Consider the following 15,096-nt stretch of genomic DNA (forward strand, 5'->3'; position numbering starts at 1 on the left):
GTCTTTGCCCTCCCCCCCCCACAATTTTCCGTTCATTTGTGATCAGTTTCGGACGGTATCTTAAAATTGAATGGAAATTGAGCGAAAAAATTTCGTTCAATTGAATAATTTCTCTTCGTAGAAATAAAATTATAGGCGACTCTAACGCTCATATTCTGTACCTTATTATTTCCATTTTCTTCAAAATATCCAAACTCGTTTCCATCATACAGAAATGATATCTGGTATTCTGTCACCCACCGGGCACCACACCCTGGAGAAGAAGAATATTCCACAATTATCTCCTTCGACAACGCTCTTCGCTATCGCTGGCAATTTTTATTTTGTTTTAGCGCCAATACGCCAATTGGTTTTTAACGAAATCCCCCCGTTAATTTACCTTGTGTGCTGACACCCATTACGATAGTTATCATTATAAAGTCCACTTGTAACCATGCTTTTGTATCCGTTGACATCCAGAAAGTGTCATGATTTAATCTTGCACCCGAAGGATTTCCGGCGAGGCCTGAACTCGTGATCATTTCGTCGGAAATGAGCCCGCTCTCCATGCCAGCGCCAACGGAGAATGGCATTCTGGGAAAAATAACACGGGTATGAATACGGTTAAGTCAAAAGGTGAAGATCTCTCTTTCCCTTTGTATTGACTATTGAGGAATTGTGGCATTATATACAGGGGTTGATGTAATAAAATTAAGGGCCTGTTTACATGCAGTGAGTTATCCCGGCTAGGCGAGGTGGAAACTGCATATAATGAAAGACTAACCAGGTTAAGCCTTTGATGCGATATGCACTTTTTACCTCGCCTAGCCGGGATAACTCGCTCCATGTAAACAGTCTTTTAGGTTATGGTAGGAAAGGAGAAGCAAGCGAACTTCTTTAATAAAGCGAACGGCTTTAATGTCATACCAAAAAGATGGGCTTCAGTTATACAAAAATCTAAAATGTAATTTTAACGTGTCCATATCTTCTAGTCGATTCACTTAAAGCTGTCAATGCACACACAAGACTACTATAGCAATCGGCTAAGACAGCAAGCAATTCAGGACATGTATTACTGTTCTATGCTTAAACTGACAAGTCTTATCCTAATGATTTATACTCAGAGCGTTTTCATTTTGAGTATAATGAGCAACTATGGATATGTTGATGTATCACACAGTGTACGCACTCACCGTGATAGCATCCCACGAGCTCTATCCTCAAGTAGCAAGTATTGTGCCATGTTTTGGGATGTATACGAATGAAACGCGTTCGCACAAAGAGTGCATTAGTCTTCTGAGTTTCTGTATCAACGTTGGCAGAGAATACCTTGAAAAACGAAGAACCGTGATAAGTGTCATTTCCGGGACGCATGCAAGAAAAAGCAAAAGTACGAAGGGCATCGGGTTTTTAGTATCTAAGATCTTCTTCTCTTGATGGATGTCATTGAGTGGAAAGTTATGAATGTTCTGATGTATAAAGCCCGTTTTCCACTAGGCGAATTTGTCCGCGCGAACAGATAAAAAATAGGAAGCGATCCAACTTTTTTGCAACGAATTTTTTCGCAAGCCATTCACATTACTGGATTTCAGATATCGCTTCGCGTCGCGCGAAAAAATTCGCCGCCAAGTGGAAAACGGACTTAAGTGCCAATATTTGCGCATCCGTCACTCATCCACTCGTTTACATCTATCAAAAGACGAAAATCGCACTAAAAATAGCAGTGAAAATCGCACGTGTAAACGGCTTCAACTTCAAATTATCTAGTCGGCAGGTGGTGTTCACGAAAAAGAACATTTCATGATCAAGCGATATTTCTGCAAGGCAGGCAAATATGTCTGGCTAAGATAAAAACACCCGTTTCAATGTCCCTCCAAGTTGTATGGTGAACTGGGAAAAATCTTTGACCGTGGTGAAAGGTTAGCTAATAGAATTTCAACGTATGGATTTTAAAGCGTTATCGCATCATTAAGATATTAATTTACCTCAACAATTCCGTCCACTTTGTAGTCTCTGAAATCGTTCTCCATGTAACCAAACGAAACTTGGAATGTCTTGACGTAGCCTTTTACCCCGTCCAAATGTTTCCCTTGGGTTATTATTTCAGTCACTGTTGTCAACTTGTTTAGATCAACTTTGAACCATGGGGAGGTGTCAGTGTCTTTCGGATTCCACGCGTAAATATTTAGAAGGCGTCCTTTAGTCGCCTTTGTGTCTGGCTTTTTAAAGCTGGATGCTTGGACTCTTTGAATCGGGATTTTGACTTCTCCGCTCCTCATGCCAAGAGGCTGGCTCGTGTTACACTCTTAAAATGGCGTAAAGGATGCCACTACTTTCTTTGTTTCAAGGGTATGATGGGGTGTGATTTGGGGTGAAGACAGTGACGATGGTTGACAGTGAATGATAAGGATGTGGTGGATAATCATGGTAATATTTGTGGTAATGTTGATACCGATGACGGAGTGTGGTTAATGGGGGTGATAATGATGGTTGCAATGGTTTGGTAGCGATGATTAGGATGATGGTGAATTATGGTGATAATGACGGTGATGATGGCTGATTGTGGTGATAATTATCACGAGGTTTGAGTGGAGACAAAATAGCTTGAAAGCGAGCCGGGCAATTTTAAACATTGTTCATTACGAAGTTTTCATTGCCACACGGCAAATTCGGGAGATCTTTTTTTTTCTGTTGGTTTTTTGAACGGCAATGACATCAGTGATGACAGTCGATAATGGCCATTCATCTTACTCAGATTTTTAGATACACTGCAATTTGCACAAAATAGCTAACATCTTACCTAAAATAGCGCCTACATTCGCAGTTAGGAATAACTGCAAAAAAGAAAAGAACAAAACATTCTGATGAGCAAATTAACAAGCAAATTCTACCGTACATGTATTCCAATAGCCCTGTCTGGACTTTATTTATAACTTACCAAGACGAGTGCGTAAGACCGCTGTGCCAGCAAACTGCGGGAACAGTCATGCGCCATTGCGCTTGACTTGAGGTCAAGGCACCTGTAAAGCCAAAACACAAATCACGTATGTCTTTTAATTGTACCACCTGAAGTTTATCATTTTATCACTTGGAAACGCAACCTTGTCACATCCTAGCTTTTACTATTATTAATTCGTTTTATTATTCGTTTATCGGCAATTGGAAGGAACGCGCGCAGAAATGCAGCGAAAAATATTTTAGGATTTAAGGAATGGGTCCCAAGATCGGAAGAGGACACTCAGATCTATCCTCTTAGTTTTCCTGACTATCTATGCACGAAACGATCTAAATTAAAAGAATCTACTTCAGCATAAATTTCTAAAGTAATTTTTGAATATCTCACGTTAAGTGTTTTTTTAGGTTTACAACATATTTTACAGCCATGGAGACGAAACAGAAGTTTACTAAAAGCGGGCGAGTTTTGCAGAAAACAAGTTAAACACGCACTGCTAGCGCAGTGCAATACATACCTGGCCTCGAAATCAAAAAGTCTTCGTGAAAATTTCCTTTTGGAAAGCTCTCAACTCGATGTTAACTAGACAAAGTTCTCGTGAAATAGCTTTAACTTGTCCATTACCTTGTCTACCAAACCTGTCTATTCGAGAACTTGTTTGAATAATTAAAGCTTCAATTATTCAGTTTGTTGGCAAGGTAAACTGGTTGTGGGTTCTGGCCGTGTAAACATCATGAATTTAATTGCGAATAATCAATATTCGGACAGGAGAATGTAACTGAAAGTACAGCTTGTGCATGCCTTTGGCGGTCAGCATTTCGGGCAAGCTTCCGCCTGGATTCGGAAAATATGGAGAGTAAGAAGGTATATTTTCAAATGCATACCTAATCATAAATTTCACATATTGCAATATGAATTACAACGAATATAAACAATGCGCGGAGTTCCCACGATCCAATTTTGTTGGATCCATTTCACCTCTGATGGATGTTTTATAGTCTGTCGACTTGCAATGTATGTGGGCAGCAAATAAACCTAAACCAACGCAGTACTGCTTTATTAATAAATGACTTCATTCCATACATCAGAAGGGAATTGGATCCAACAAAATTGGATCATGTGAACAGACCTTAAGAACATTTGGTTTTAAAAGAAACAAATAATGCATGCAGAACACGAATATATGAATATCTGCCCATGTCAAATTATGAATCGAGACCACATGTTGTTAACTGCGTCTAATTACCAAGTTAGCAAGTAGCAGCAAATAACAGATACAGAAATACCTTGTTAGATACAGGTCGTACACGATTCTGGTAAAAGAAGTTAGGATTGAACAGAGAAGGCGACCGATTATATGAAATGATTTCCTCAAAATCTTAGTCGGCCAAGGTCTGCGACTTTACACGACTTTCACGTCGGCCCTTTCCAGCAAGACTGCATTCAAAATTGACCATTGAGAACTCGATATTCGTCTCCAACAGTTTACAATTTTATTACAACAGTGCTCCACTTAAAGTCATATAAAGAAGCATACATTTTTCAGTTTTTCTAACAAAACTCGGCCATGTGAACCGACCGAGCAATGCAATTTGTTTACCAGTTTGATAACGTTGAATTTCCATCGCATGAAATGAGAATAAGAACAATGGATGGTATGAAAAAACTCTTCAAACTTCATTATCTATTGTTTCAGAAACCGGCATACGATGCAACCAAAATCCGACGTATACAAAACAGGGCTTAACGGGGAAATCTAAGCGGCTGTTCATATGAGCCCGGCCGGTTACCGAGATTTAACAAAGCGTGAAATACTAAAATGCACTTTGAGGTATTGAAATGAGTAAATAACACGATTCTGGTAGTCGTGTAATCATACTTAGAACAATAGCATGTGATTGTTCTGTTTCAAAGACTTATTTCAATGCTTCAAAATCAACCCCTAAGCCTAAGGGGATGTTCACATGAGCCCGGTTACCGTGATTTATAACGAAGCGTAAAATGAACTTCGAGGTATTGGGAAAAGGTTTTAAAACAAAACAATCGCATGGTATTGTTAGGATGATAACACGACCACCAGAATCATGTTATTTACTTATTTCACATTATGCGGAATATAAGTGATAATTTGTTATCTTGTAAATACTGCTAATAGTGTTAATTTCAGCAAAAAATGAGGTTAAGCGGTGGTATATATTTCACTAAATCCTGTTACAACTTATTATTTTACATTATAGTAATATGCTTACATCAAATACATTTGAGAACACAATATTTAGTGTACTGTGGCCGGTTGTATAAAACTCTTTAACTACATTTTGCATATACAGTTAAATGCTAGTTAACTCAGAAATACATGACTCTGTTTGGACAAGTCTGTCCTTAACTACAGTTAGAAGTTAATGAGACTTTTATACAACCGGGGCCAGTATTTTCATCAGGATATTCACACAGTTTAGCCTCGGTTCATATCATGCGGGAATCAACAACCCGTTGTGTTGGCTCATGAGAAAAACTTCCCTATGGCATGGCATGGCAGGATCACATAGTGAAAATTACTGATTAAACATGCAAAATCTACGTCTAAATTTATCAATAAACAAAATGTTTTGGCCTGAATGTCTTGTAAATGCTACGATTCTAAAACCGATATCGAAATACAGCATCGATGATATTCCAGCGAGTCCTGGTCACGAAATCACACACAAAAGAATCCTTTCTAGTCCGGAGTATAGCTCTTCCTGAGTGGATAGTAGCCTCATTGAAGTCAAATAACACTTCAAAATAAATGCGTTCAGTAAATACAAGGTTCGTGCCAAAATTCTGTGCCAAAAGTTTTATAAATTTTTATTGCGATGCTGCAGTACTTGCAAGTCTTGGGATTTCTCATACCTGGTATGAGGTTCCTAGAAACAACTTATTAAGTACATATTTCCCAGAATTTTTTATACAAGCATTACCCAGCTTAATATTACGTTAAAAATACTTCGATTATTACCCCTGACTATCCCTTCCCAACTACTACTAAAGAAAATGCATGCAAAAGTACGCGACTATTTCGCGAAAAGAAATTACAAAATAAAGCGATAAAGATTACTTCACGTTGCACTGAAACCTTACTCTCTACTTCTATGATACGTGTTAATGCGCTCAATACAGCTCCCGGTATCCCGGTAACTACAGTGCCTAAGAAAAGTAATAGGTCGCAAAACACAACAACGTCTCACAGAACAACTCCCCTAGAAAAAAAAGGAAAATGACACTCTTTTTACAAGAACCAATTTGATAAAAAGATTAAACATGATTTTTTTAAAAAAAAATAGAACAATAGTAAACTGAGGCTGGCAGGCAAAAATTGTACATCATACGTATAAATTTATTCATCCCTATATTCATATTAAGACGGGTTTTTACTATCAACTTTCCCGTCTAAGATGAGTTTCCCGTCCCTAATATGAACTCGGCAATTGGCTACAAACATCACGGCAGCCAAGCACATGAAAAGTTTACAAAATCACTTTAATCACTGTAATTCTAATCGTTGAGGCGAAAGAACGACCAGCGATGAATTAAGAAAAACATTTTTGCACCAGTACGCGTAATCAGATTATGACACTCCAGTGATACACTGATCTACTAATACTACAACTACTACTTACTTCCATCGTCTACACGAGGTCAGCCCTGGGTACGTCCCCTGTTCTACCATGATCGATAGCTGCATATTCGGTGGGTTGAGCGCGGCCTTCATCTCGTTTCTTCGAACCACCCGAGTCCAAGGCAACCGTATCGAGTGTTGCATACAACTACAAAAGAGAAGAATTAGGCTGAGATTAAGGATTAAAGTTAACTGTAATCTACTATAAACCTAATCTAAGACCTGATCCTAATCGTAATCCTAAAAATTAAAGTCGTGCAATTACGATTCACCGGACTCGGAATTTTTACCGTACAAGGTATACAACACTTCCACTTTCACATACCGGTTTTCCCTGCCTGTTTTCCTTATCAACTTGTGCATAGACAGGTGGTTGATTCTTCTTCTTTGGTTTCTCTCCAGAGCCTTCACCGCCATCGCCGGGTTTAACTGTGTCGTACTCGTTGTCTCCCATCTCATACTGGTTGTCATTTCTACCACCAGGGCTTACATCACGTTTTCCTCTGGAAAAACACAGCAATAGATTTTAGAAAAAACATTCAATACTTATCTGTTGAATATGTCATTAAAATGCTTGGTAAAACTCTGTTTAGCGTGCAAGTCAGTAAATTTCTTATCGCATAGAACTATAATCTTGGCCAAGAGACGACGGCGCACGCTGACACAATATAGTTTGCTACGTAGTTTAATAACTATTGTGGCAACTTCCACTTTGTACTTAGCAAATTTCGAACTCTCTTCTTTGAAATACTCTCTCTAGTGTTGAGTGGTTTGAAATAATGGATGAGTTTAAAGCACACCAAACACAGTACTTTGCACGACGATTCAAAATACATGTGGACACTACGTAAATGCTTAAATGACCATTCATTTACCTGTATCCATCCTCTAAAAGAAGAGAATGATAAAAAAACATTGAGTTAACAGAGCAATCGATCAAGAGCAATAAATGACATTTCATGAGCAGATTATCAAACACGCAATTTAAAATTCAGTGTTTGTAACAAGAAGTGAAAGAAAACTTAAAGAAACACTAAAAGGCTGTTGATATGGAACTAGGCTGACCCGGCGAGCAAAACAAACAACACCCGGGATTGATTTAGAAGGCAGTACTACCATATGGGACCTAACTAAGAAAAGAGTGTTTTAAACTAAATTTCCAAATCCTTTTATTCCTGAGATTTTGTTGGATGAAAAGGGATTTAAATTTTTCGCAAAAAATTATTCCACTTGGTGCAGACTTACCGAGCTTTTCTGCTCTACCTGTCCCGTCAGGTTTCATATAAGCAGCCCCTTAGTAATAAAAATTACTCCAAATGTATCTGTCATTCAACTGAACTCAGGAAATGTAGAAATAAATTGACACAACTTACTTTCCCCTGATCTAAAGTAGAAATAATAAACCACACCAGCAATAATCAAGATGAATGCCAACACGCCGATAACTATTCCAGCAATCACACCAGGAGGTAAAGGTTCATCCTTAGTTTTGTCTTTGCCTTTAACTGAAACAAATAATGGCAAATTCTGATGTTATCTATACTATATCCTAACACAAAAATAATGCAATATTTTTAATCATAATTCTGCTCGATTTGGAATACGGGCAATAAGATGAAGGCACTTGTCGTGAATTTAGTTGGAGAAGAACCTCCGATACCAATGATTAGTTGCTGCCAGGAAATAGTAAAATTGTTTCATAAACATACTGTTAATTCAATTAAGTTGCCCTTTCAGAAAAAGGACAGGTTACAAAAATATCAAAATTGAACCGCGAGAGTAATTACTGGGACCACCTATAACATTTGATCATCTGAATTACTTAAAAGTTTAAATTGGCAACCTCTTGAAGCAAGGCGAAATTACCTAAAATTTATTTTTATCTACAAGATTTTAAATGGCCACACCGCACCCAACCTTAAAAAAATTTTCATCTGAACTATGAAAGAGATATGTACACAATCTTAGAAACAGAGAAACTGATCTAGCACCACCCATGCCGAAAAAAGAATTTGAAGATACTTCAATTATGATGCAGCCTACATTGGAACAATTTTCCTGGAAACATGAGGCAAAAATTGCTGAATCCGCAATTTCTTAATGAATTGAAACTTGATCGTTATCCTCAACTGTATTTTGTTCTTTAGTCTAAATAATTTAGCTTTAATTCACGCCCTTGATGGAAATCAGCCAACCACTGGCTGTTGAGGCTAGCGTGATAAAATAAAGTTTTGTATTGTATGTACATGTCCTACATATTTATGGCTAAATTTGATATTTTGCGTTTGCAAAAAACTTAAGACCACACAAACACATGCATGTTTGTGTCATTGCATTACAGGATAGCGAAAAGTGAAAAGCTATTATCTCTTGCATGTACGCTCAAAGTTCCAGGTTTAGAATTTTTAAAGACAACTTCAATTGAATCAGCTGTAGTAAATTAACTCTTTTGATTTGAAAATTGACTACCGCTTTGCAGATCCTCCCAGGCACGGTGTACCTTATTCCCTCACAGTTCCCCCACCCTTCCCTTTCCCCTTCACGGTGTACCTTCCCAGTTCCCCCCCACAATCCCCCTCGCATTATTCAGTTCACAGTTAATAGAATATACATGGTTTGGAGACTTAATAAAAGTACAATAGAACTCATTAACTATTCCAATGTCAATATTTCACTCGTGAAACAGCCAAATGTTTTGCAACTGTCCGAACTCGAGAAATCGAAATTGCTAATATTGACTTGATATAGCGTCCAAACTAGGAATCGGTAAAACTTATTGTTTATAAAAGACATGAAAAGCTTCTAGAGACTGGATAATCGTTTCGATAAATCCTTTTTAAAAATGTGATTAAAGATGACGGCTTTATTTTGGCTGCTTCGCGTGCAAAATAAAGTTGAAAATGCAAATGTACCGTGCTAGCTCTAATGTTACCTTTTGGCGTTGTTGTGCCTTTCGATGGATTCGGCGAATTTGTTGTTGTTGGTTTTGCTGTTGGTGTTAGCCCTATTTTACCATTTGGAAAAACAAAATCTCCTTAGGGAGCACAACACGTTTCTTCAAAGTAAGTAAAGGTATAAATTCAACAGGTGTCTTTTCTCTTTTTTTGAATCAAATCAAAGACGTATATACATAGAATTCGAATTAGGATTTGATTCCCGTAAAAATGTTATCCGTCATTGTTTGATTCGTCTTATGATCAACATGCCTAATATAATCACTTTGTAATTCACCGATACAGTCAAAGATATTAACTCAAAAAATAATAAATTTCCAAACACTCGTTCCCAATCAAGACGCTATACCAATCAATTACAGCAAAGTGTTTCAAATTAAATAATATAAAAGTTTATACATAGCAATATAGGTATGTTTCCCGCGGGTGTACTCTATCTGCAATCACGAGGGTAAATTTTGTTTGCATCTACCGAGTATCTCCCAAATTGCCCTAAAAACTTACCACACAATTCTACAAAAGCCAGAAACGGAAAGAATTTCATATAATGTGCAATTTTACTCTATTTCTTAATTCATTCCATGTTTCTTCCTCGCGCGTGTGTTCATCGCAACATCGCGATGTTCAAAAAATATAGTCCTACCACATACCTGTTACTTTCAAGTCTTTAGAAACTGAATCATTTCCCAGATTATTCTTTACAAAACATTCGTATCTTCCAGCATCACTCCACTTCACTGGAGATATGGTTAACGACTTTTCAGTGCTGACTTCGGTACCATTATGGGTTATATTATAACTTGGTTCAGGAACACCATCAGATGAACATGATATGGTAAATGAGCCACCAAGTGAAGCTAGATTACTTGTGAATATTAATTCTGGTTTCCTCGGTTTAACTGTAATTAAACAAACGAAACTTTAATTTCACAAATGAAAGTGGAAACATATGAGAGCATGAGAGAGTGGTAAAATATTGTTTATATTGGCCTGGCAAATTGCTATTCCACATCATTTTAGGCGGTTTAGGCCTTGGCGGGCCTGTAACCTTGATGTCAGGTTAGCGGCCCAGCAACCATACTTACATTGAACTATTATCTTTATTGTTTTTTCATCTTTATATCTTTCATCAGGGTCGCTTTCAGCGACACATTTATAGGTTCCACTGTCTGTATTATGAACATTTTTGAGAGTCAACATTTGTTCTTTCTTTCCTGTTTCACCAATCTGCTCGCCATCTTTAAACCAGGTAACATCAGCTGGTGGATTTCCATCTTTATCTTTACACAGACAGCTAAAGTTATCACCTTCATTTAGCGTCGTGGTACCAGAACAATTTGATGTCACATTTGGTTTTGCTGAAATGTAATTGATTCATTAAACTTCCAAGAAAGGGTGATATCTCTATAAGAGCACGAAAAAGCGATAAAACTTATTGTAGTGATAGACGCCCGTCGTCGTCGCAAATTTCCCTTTGTTAACGGTTTTTACCATCTCTGTTCTAGTTGCATCTCAGAAGTTCTGGCCCGCGCTTCCACTCATGTTATTTGTGAATAATATAGACAGCAGCAAACATAAACCTAAAGATGGCTTTGAAGACGCGTTAAAAGTCAATTCTCGCTTCCATCGTTAGAAACAGACACAAGGAGAATTCATGGTTAAATCAATGGTCCCCACAAATAATTTGAGAAAGCTTGGTGCATGTTGTATTTAATAATTTTTTTTTTCAAATTATTTAATATAATAGCTATTTTTATAGCTATTTTTCCAGTAGTTATATCATATTTCATGGTTCTTTTTGGACGATGCAAAGCCAAAGGAAGCTTCTTCGACTAAAAGTACCTTTTTATACAACCATGAACCATGCCCTTAAGTTTCTTTTCATAAAAGCTTACCCGTAATATAAACGTTTAAATAAGAAAGACTGCTACTTCCATCATCCAGAGTAAGCTGAAATTCATATTTTCCATTGAAATCCTGATCAACATTCTCTAAAGCCAGTGTTGCTGGTGGAGTTACACTAACTCCAGGTAGACTTTTGCTGAATACTGTAATGTCACCAGTCGAAGATATACTCGCAATTGTTTTTCTTGCTGTGTCTCCTCTACGAGTGAAAAACCAAGTCCGAATAGAAGCATTACCATCAAATGTCCACTTTATTTCATTATTTAATTTATGAGGAAATAACTTCAAGTCTGTCCCACTTGGTGGACTAATTGCTCCTAAATAATCAAAAGGTTTAACTTATTATATATCTATATATAAACAAATCAATAAATAAACAAATTATTTTATTTCGCTACACTGTGTTTCGTGAAACTTTAAAAATGTAAATTACGCACGCCTCGGCTTGTGCACTCTCTGAACGAACACGTGAATTGTAGTGAATTCATTTTGGTCCCGCTCTCATTTTGCACATGATGTTCACATGTTAAACGGGTGATAGTAATAACATACTTAAATTTTAAAGGTCATTATTACATACGGTAATAATAAATGCCATCTAAACCTTTGTTTGTTGTCCACCCTCCTTTTAAACCAACCATTGCCCGGTCAAAAGCCCGGAATGAGAAATTGGTGAGGGGAAGGACATATTAGTAGTAGCTATCTATTCGTTTTATGAGGTAAGCAATAGTGATCTTGTGTTTTGCCGCTCGCAATTCAACCTTTCATATATATGGTTCACGAATTTGAACAGTCTTAATCAGGCAGAGAGAGGATTTGGATTCCATCCCGATACAAAACAAGTCAAAAATGTAAAAAAGAAATAGTATAAAATATTCTTCAAACACACTATGTAGCACAAAATGCTTTTCTCAACCACTGAACCACAGTTAACTATGCTTGCGCCCAGTGTTTTTTTGTCCGCATCGCCCCATTCCCCCCGTGCAACTTTGGGGGTATGGGATATATATATATATATATATATATATATATATATATATATATATATATATATATATATATATATATATTTCAGTCTGCTACCTTCATCAGAGTTCTATATCTTCAAGCAGTAGAGACAGACTATTATATAATATGTCACTATCCTTGCATGACTGGTATGTAAAGGGTAACTATGGTAAACACTGAGAACATAAAATAGGTGGTAAATTTGACAAATGAAACATCTGTTAGTGGCGTAACTGCCCACTGTTGTCATTCTACTAGCTCAGTTTATCTACACAGAGTACACAACAGTCACATAATGTGTAGTCATTTTAGATATACATATTAAGCAGAATGTCGATCATAACCCTCAAACAAAAGCAGACATGTGACTGCATACAAAAATCCTTAGAATCTTAAAACACATGCCAATTATAGCACTTACCTTCACATGGAAAAAAGATAAAACAAAGACCAAACAAAATGAAAAAACAATGACCAGACATCTTGCAGCCAGCAATGCCTAAAAAGAAATACAATGATTACCGGTACTCAGCACTATAGTCATATACCTATTCAAGCACATTTATTTATTCATGCAATTTAGTAGTTCAATATAGCCTCTCTTTTCCAACTCACTCATACAAACATTTCACTATTGAAAACTATGAAACAGAACATTCCTGCAATCTAAACATGACTATATGTGTCGTTAATATAAAATTAGAATGGAATGGAATGTTTTGTTCCACAATGTGAATTTCAAGTTATTATAATCATTCATGTCTTTAGAAATTTATTGTTTTCACAGTCAATGAACACCAAAATATTAGCATAGCAGGACAAATCGTCAGGCTGGCTACGCTACTGTCAAATAATCGAATAACAATGTGATTTTAAATTCCTAACATGTTACCTTGGAGAAAGAACAAATGTTACATTGTCTTGTTTATTTATCAATATGAAAAACCAAAAATCTGTACATTTTCACAGCTATTTTGTGCAAAGTATTTTGCAAACAAAATTAACCAGTAGAAAACAGGATAATCATATTCAAAGTACTATTAGAACTACTATAGGATTAGGGCACACCTTATTGCAGTAATTATCATTGATAATTATAGTTGCCATTCAATTTATAAACATGGCTTCATTATAATATTGTTACTTATAACTCCTAAACTACCCTATCCTAATACAGCTGTATCACAATCATAAGGCCTAAATGCATGCAAGTTAAAGTCAGCATTCCCATCTATTGTCTATCTATAATACACAAATAAAGAAATTATAGAAACTAGGAAAATTGTTTAAGTACATAATGGAAACTTTTAGTTGTAGAAAAGCTGAAATGGCACCCAACACGCAAAATCATATTGTATTTCCTAGAATCTTGGGAACAGATGTCATTTTCCTCTACCACCCAATGAATATTTCAAATTTTATACTTCACAAATTAGGTAAATACAAGATGTTAAGAAAAGTACCCCAACTTCCAGTATTTAATGACTTTAGAATACTTAAATACAGTATATAAAAGTTTTTAAAAACACATAAGAGCAAATAGATTATGAGTTTTTAAATTTTAGCCTTCGCTGTAGTGAATAATGTAACACATGCCCAAGTCGTAAAAGCTCTTTTTTTCGACAAACTATTGTTGACATGAACGTCGACGTCAGGACATGAAACACTTCCTTCGCCTTCGCATGTTAAATGCCGCATTAAAACGTTTCTTCGACACACGACGTTCAAACTAAACCTTTCCCAAAAGTATTATCCCCCAATCTAGCAACTATTGATGGCAAAAATATATTTACATCATGTATATTTAAGTATACCTTTCAGCAAATTATAATCTTGCAATGTTGGAGTATTAATGACTCATGTATATAAATGAAAGTTTCAAGATATTTGGCGTATAGGGACAAACCAACAACCTAAACTAAACTTACAGAATAATAGTGTTGAAATACTTCTTACAATAAATTTTTCTTGTTCTTCTACCAACGAGAATCCCCACAAAATTGGGTTCAATTTCCTGATTCGAATAACATAATATTTCGTTGCGAGGCGTGTTTATTTTATACATAAATTTGGGTTGAAATAAAACCTTCGTAACTTCGTAGAACTTCCGTTTTTTATGGGAGTGGCGTATTAACGATTCCTTTTAGTTGCCCTAGAATTCCTTAGTTTTCCGCCTACGGGCTACTACGGGCTACTTACCTCGGATTTTTGAATAAAGAAACGAAGATACTTTGCACCGCTGAGTGACCTTTCTATATATGTCTAATTATTCTATACCAGCAAGGTAATCTATACTAAGGGCCAAGGCTACCAGATGAATTGCCTCACGCTCCAGTCCAGCGATGCAATTGGTTTTTTTTGATGCCAAAATTCGGCGAAGTTAAGTTTACGAACTCCACTAAAAATTCTCAAAAACTAAAAAACTGTATGATGATAAGTTTTCCAAATACATAGTTAAAAGCCAGGTTTACACTACACTTAATTTAAAGCCCAACAATAATATTATTGGTATCTGAGTCTAACTCAAGTTTTATCCGTGCTTATAGTTACTTTGGGAGAAAAAATCACTCAAAAAAGGCCCATCTGACAGACTCACCTTCAGGACCCAGCCCCCAGGGTCACCCCAAACTGAATATTAA

General features: G+C 36.6%; 1 protein-coding gene across 1 annotated transcript; it reads right to left on the reverse strand.

Annotated features, from left to right (window-relative positions):
* Positions 1-5,094: 5,094 nt before the first annotated feature.
* Positions 5,095-12,090, reverse strand: LOC114541126 (hemicentin-2-like). Its single transcript, XM_028561114.1, has 11 exons — positions 12,030-12,090; positions 11,440-11,766; positions 10,630-10,902; positions 10,195-10,443; positions 9,523-9,624; positions 7,964-8,095; positions 7,836-7,883; positions 7,466-7,478; positions 6,916-7,093; positions 6,592-6,738; positions 5,095-6,171 (listed from the first exon to the last, which is right to left on the reverse strand). The coding sequence occupies exons 1-10, from the start codon at positions 12,088-12,090 to the stop codon at positions 6,601-6,603; spliced, it is 1,521 nt and encodes a 506-aa protein (XP_028416915.1). The 3' UTR covers positions 5,095-6,171; positions 6,592-6,600.
* Between the last annotated feature and the right edge of the window lie 3,006 nt (positions 12,091-15,096).

This window comes from Dendronephthya gigantea, unplaced genomic scaffold (genome assembly GCF_004324835.1).
Source record: "Dendronephthya gigantea isolate DGI-Jeju-01 unplaced genomic scaffold, DenGig_1.0 000267F, whole genome shotgun sequence".
NCBI lineage: Eukaryota > Metazoa > Cnidaria > Anthozoa > Malacalcyonacea > Nephtheidae > Dendronephthya > Dendronephthya gigantea.

Coding starts and splice junctions, on each gene's coding strand:
- LOC114541126 (XM_028561114.1), bottom strand. CDS start 12,090: ATGGTTGGTTTAAAAGGAGGGTGGACAACAAACAAAGGTTTAGATGGC. Junction 10,444..10,629: donor AATAAAGATAATAGTTCAAT/GTAAGTATGGTT, acceptor GTTTAATTACAG/TTAAACCGAGGAAACCAGAA. Junction 6,739..6,915: donor AAAACAGGCAGGGAAAACCG/GTATGTGAAAGT, acceptor TCTCTTTTGTAG/TTGTATGCAACACTCGATAC.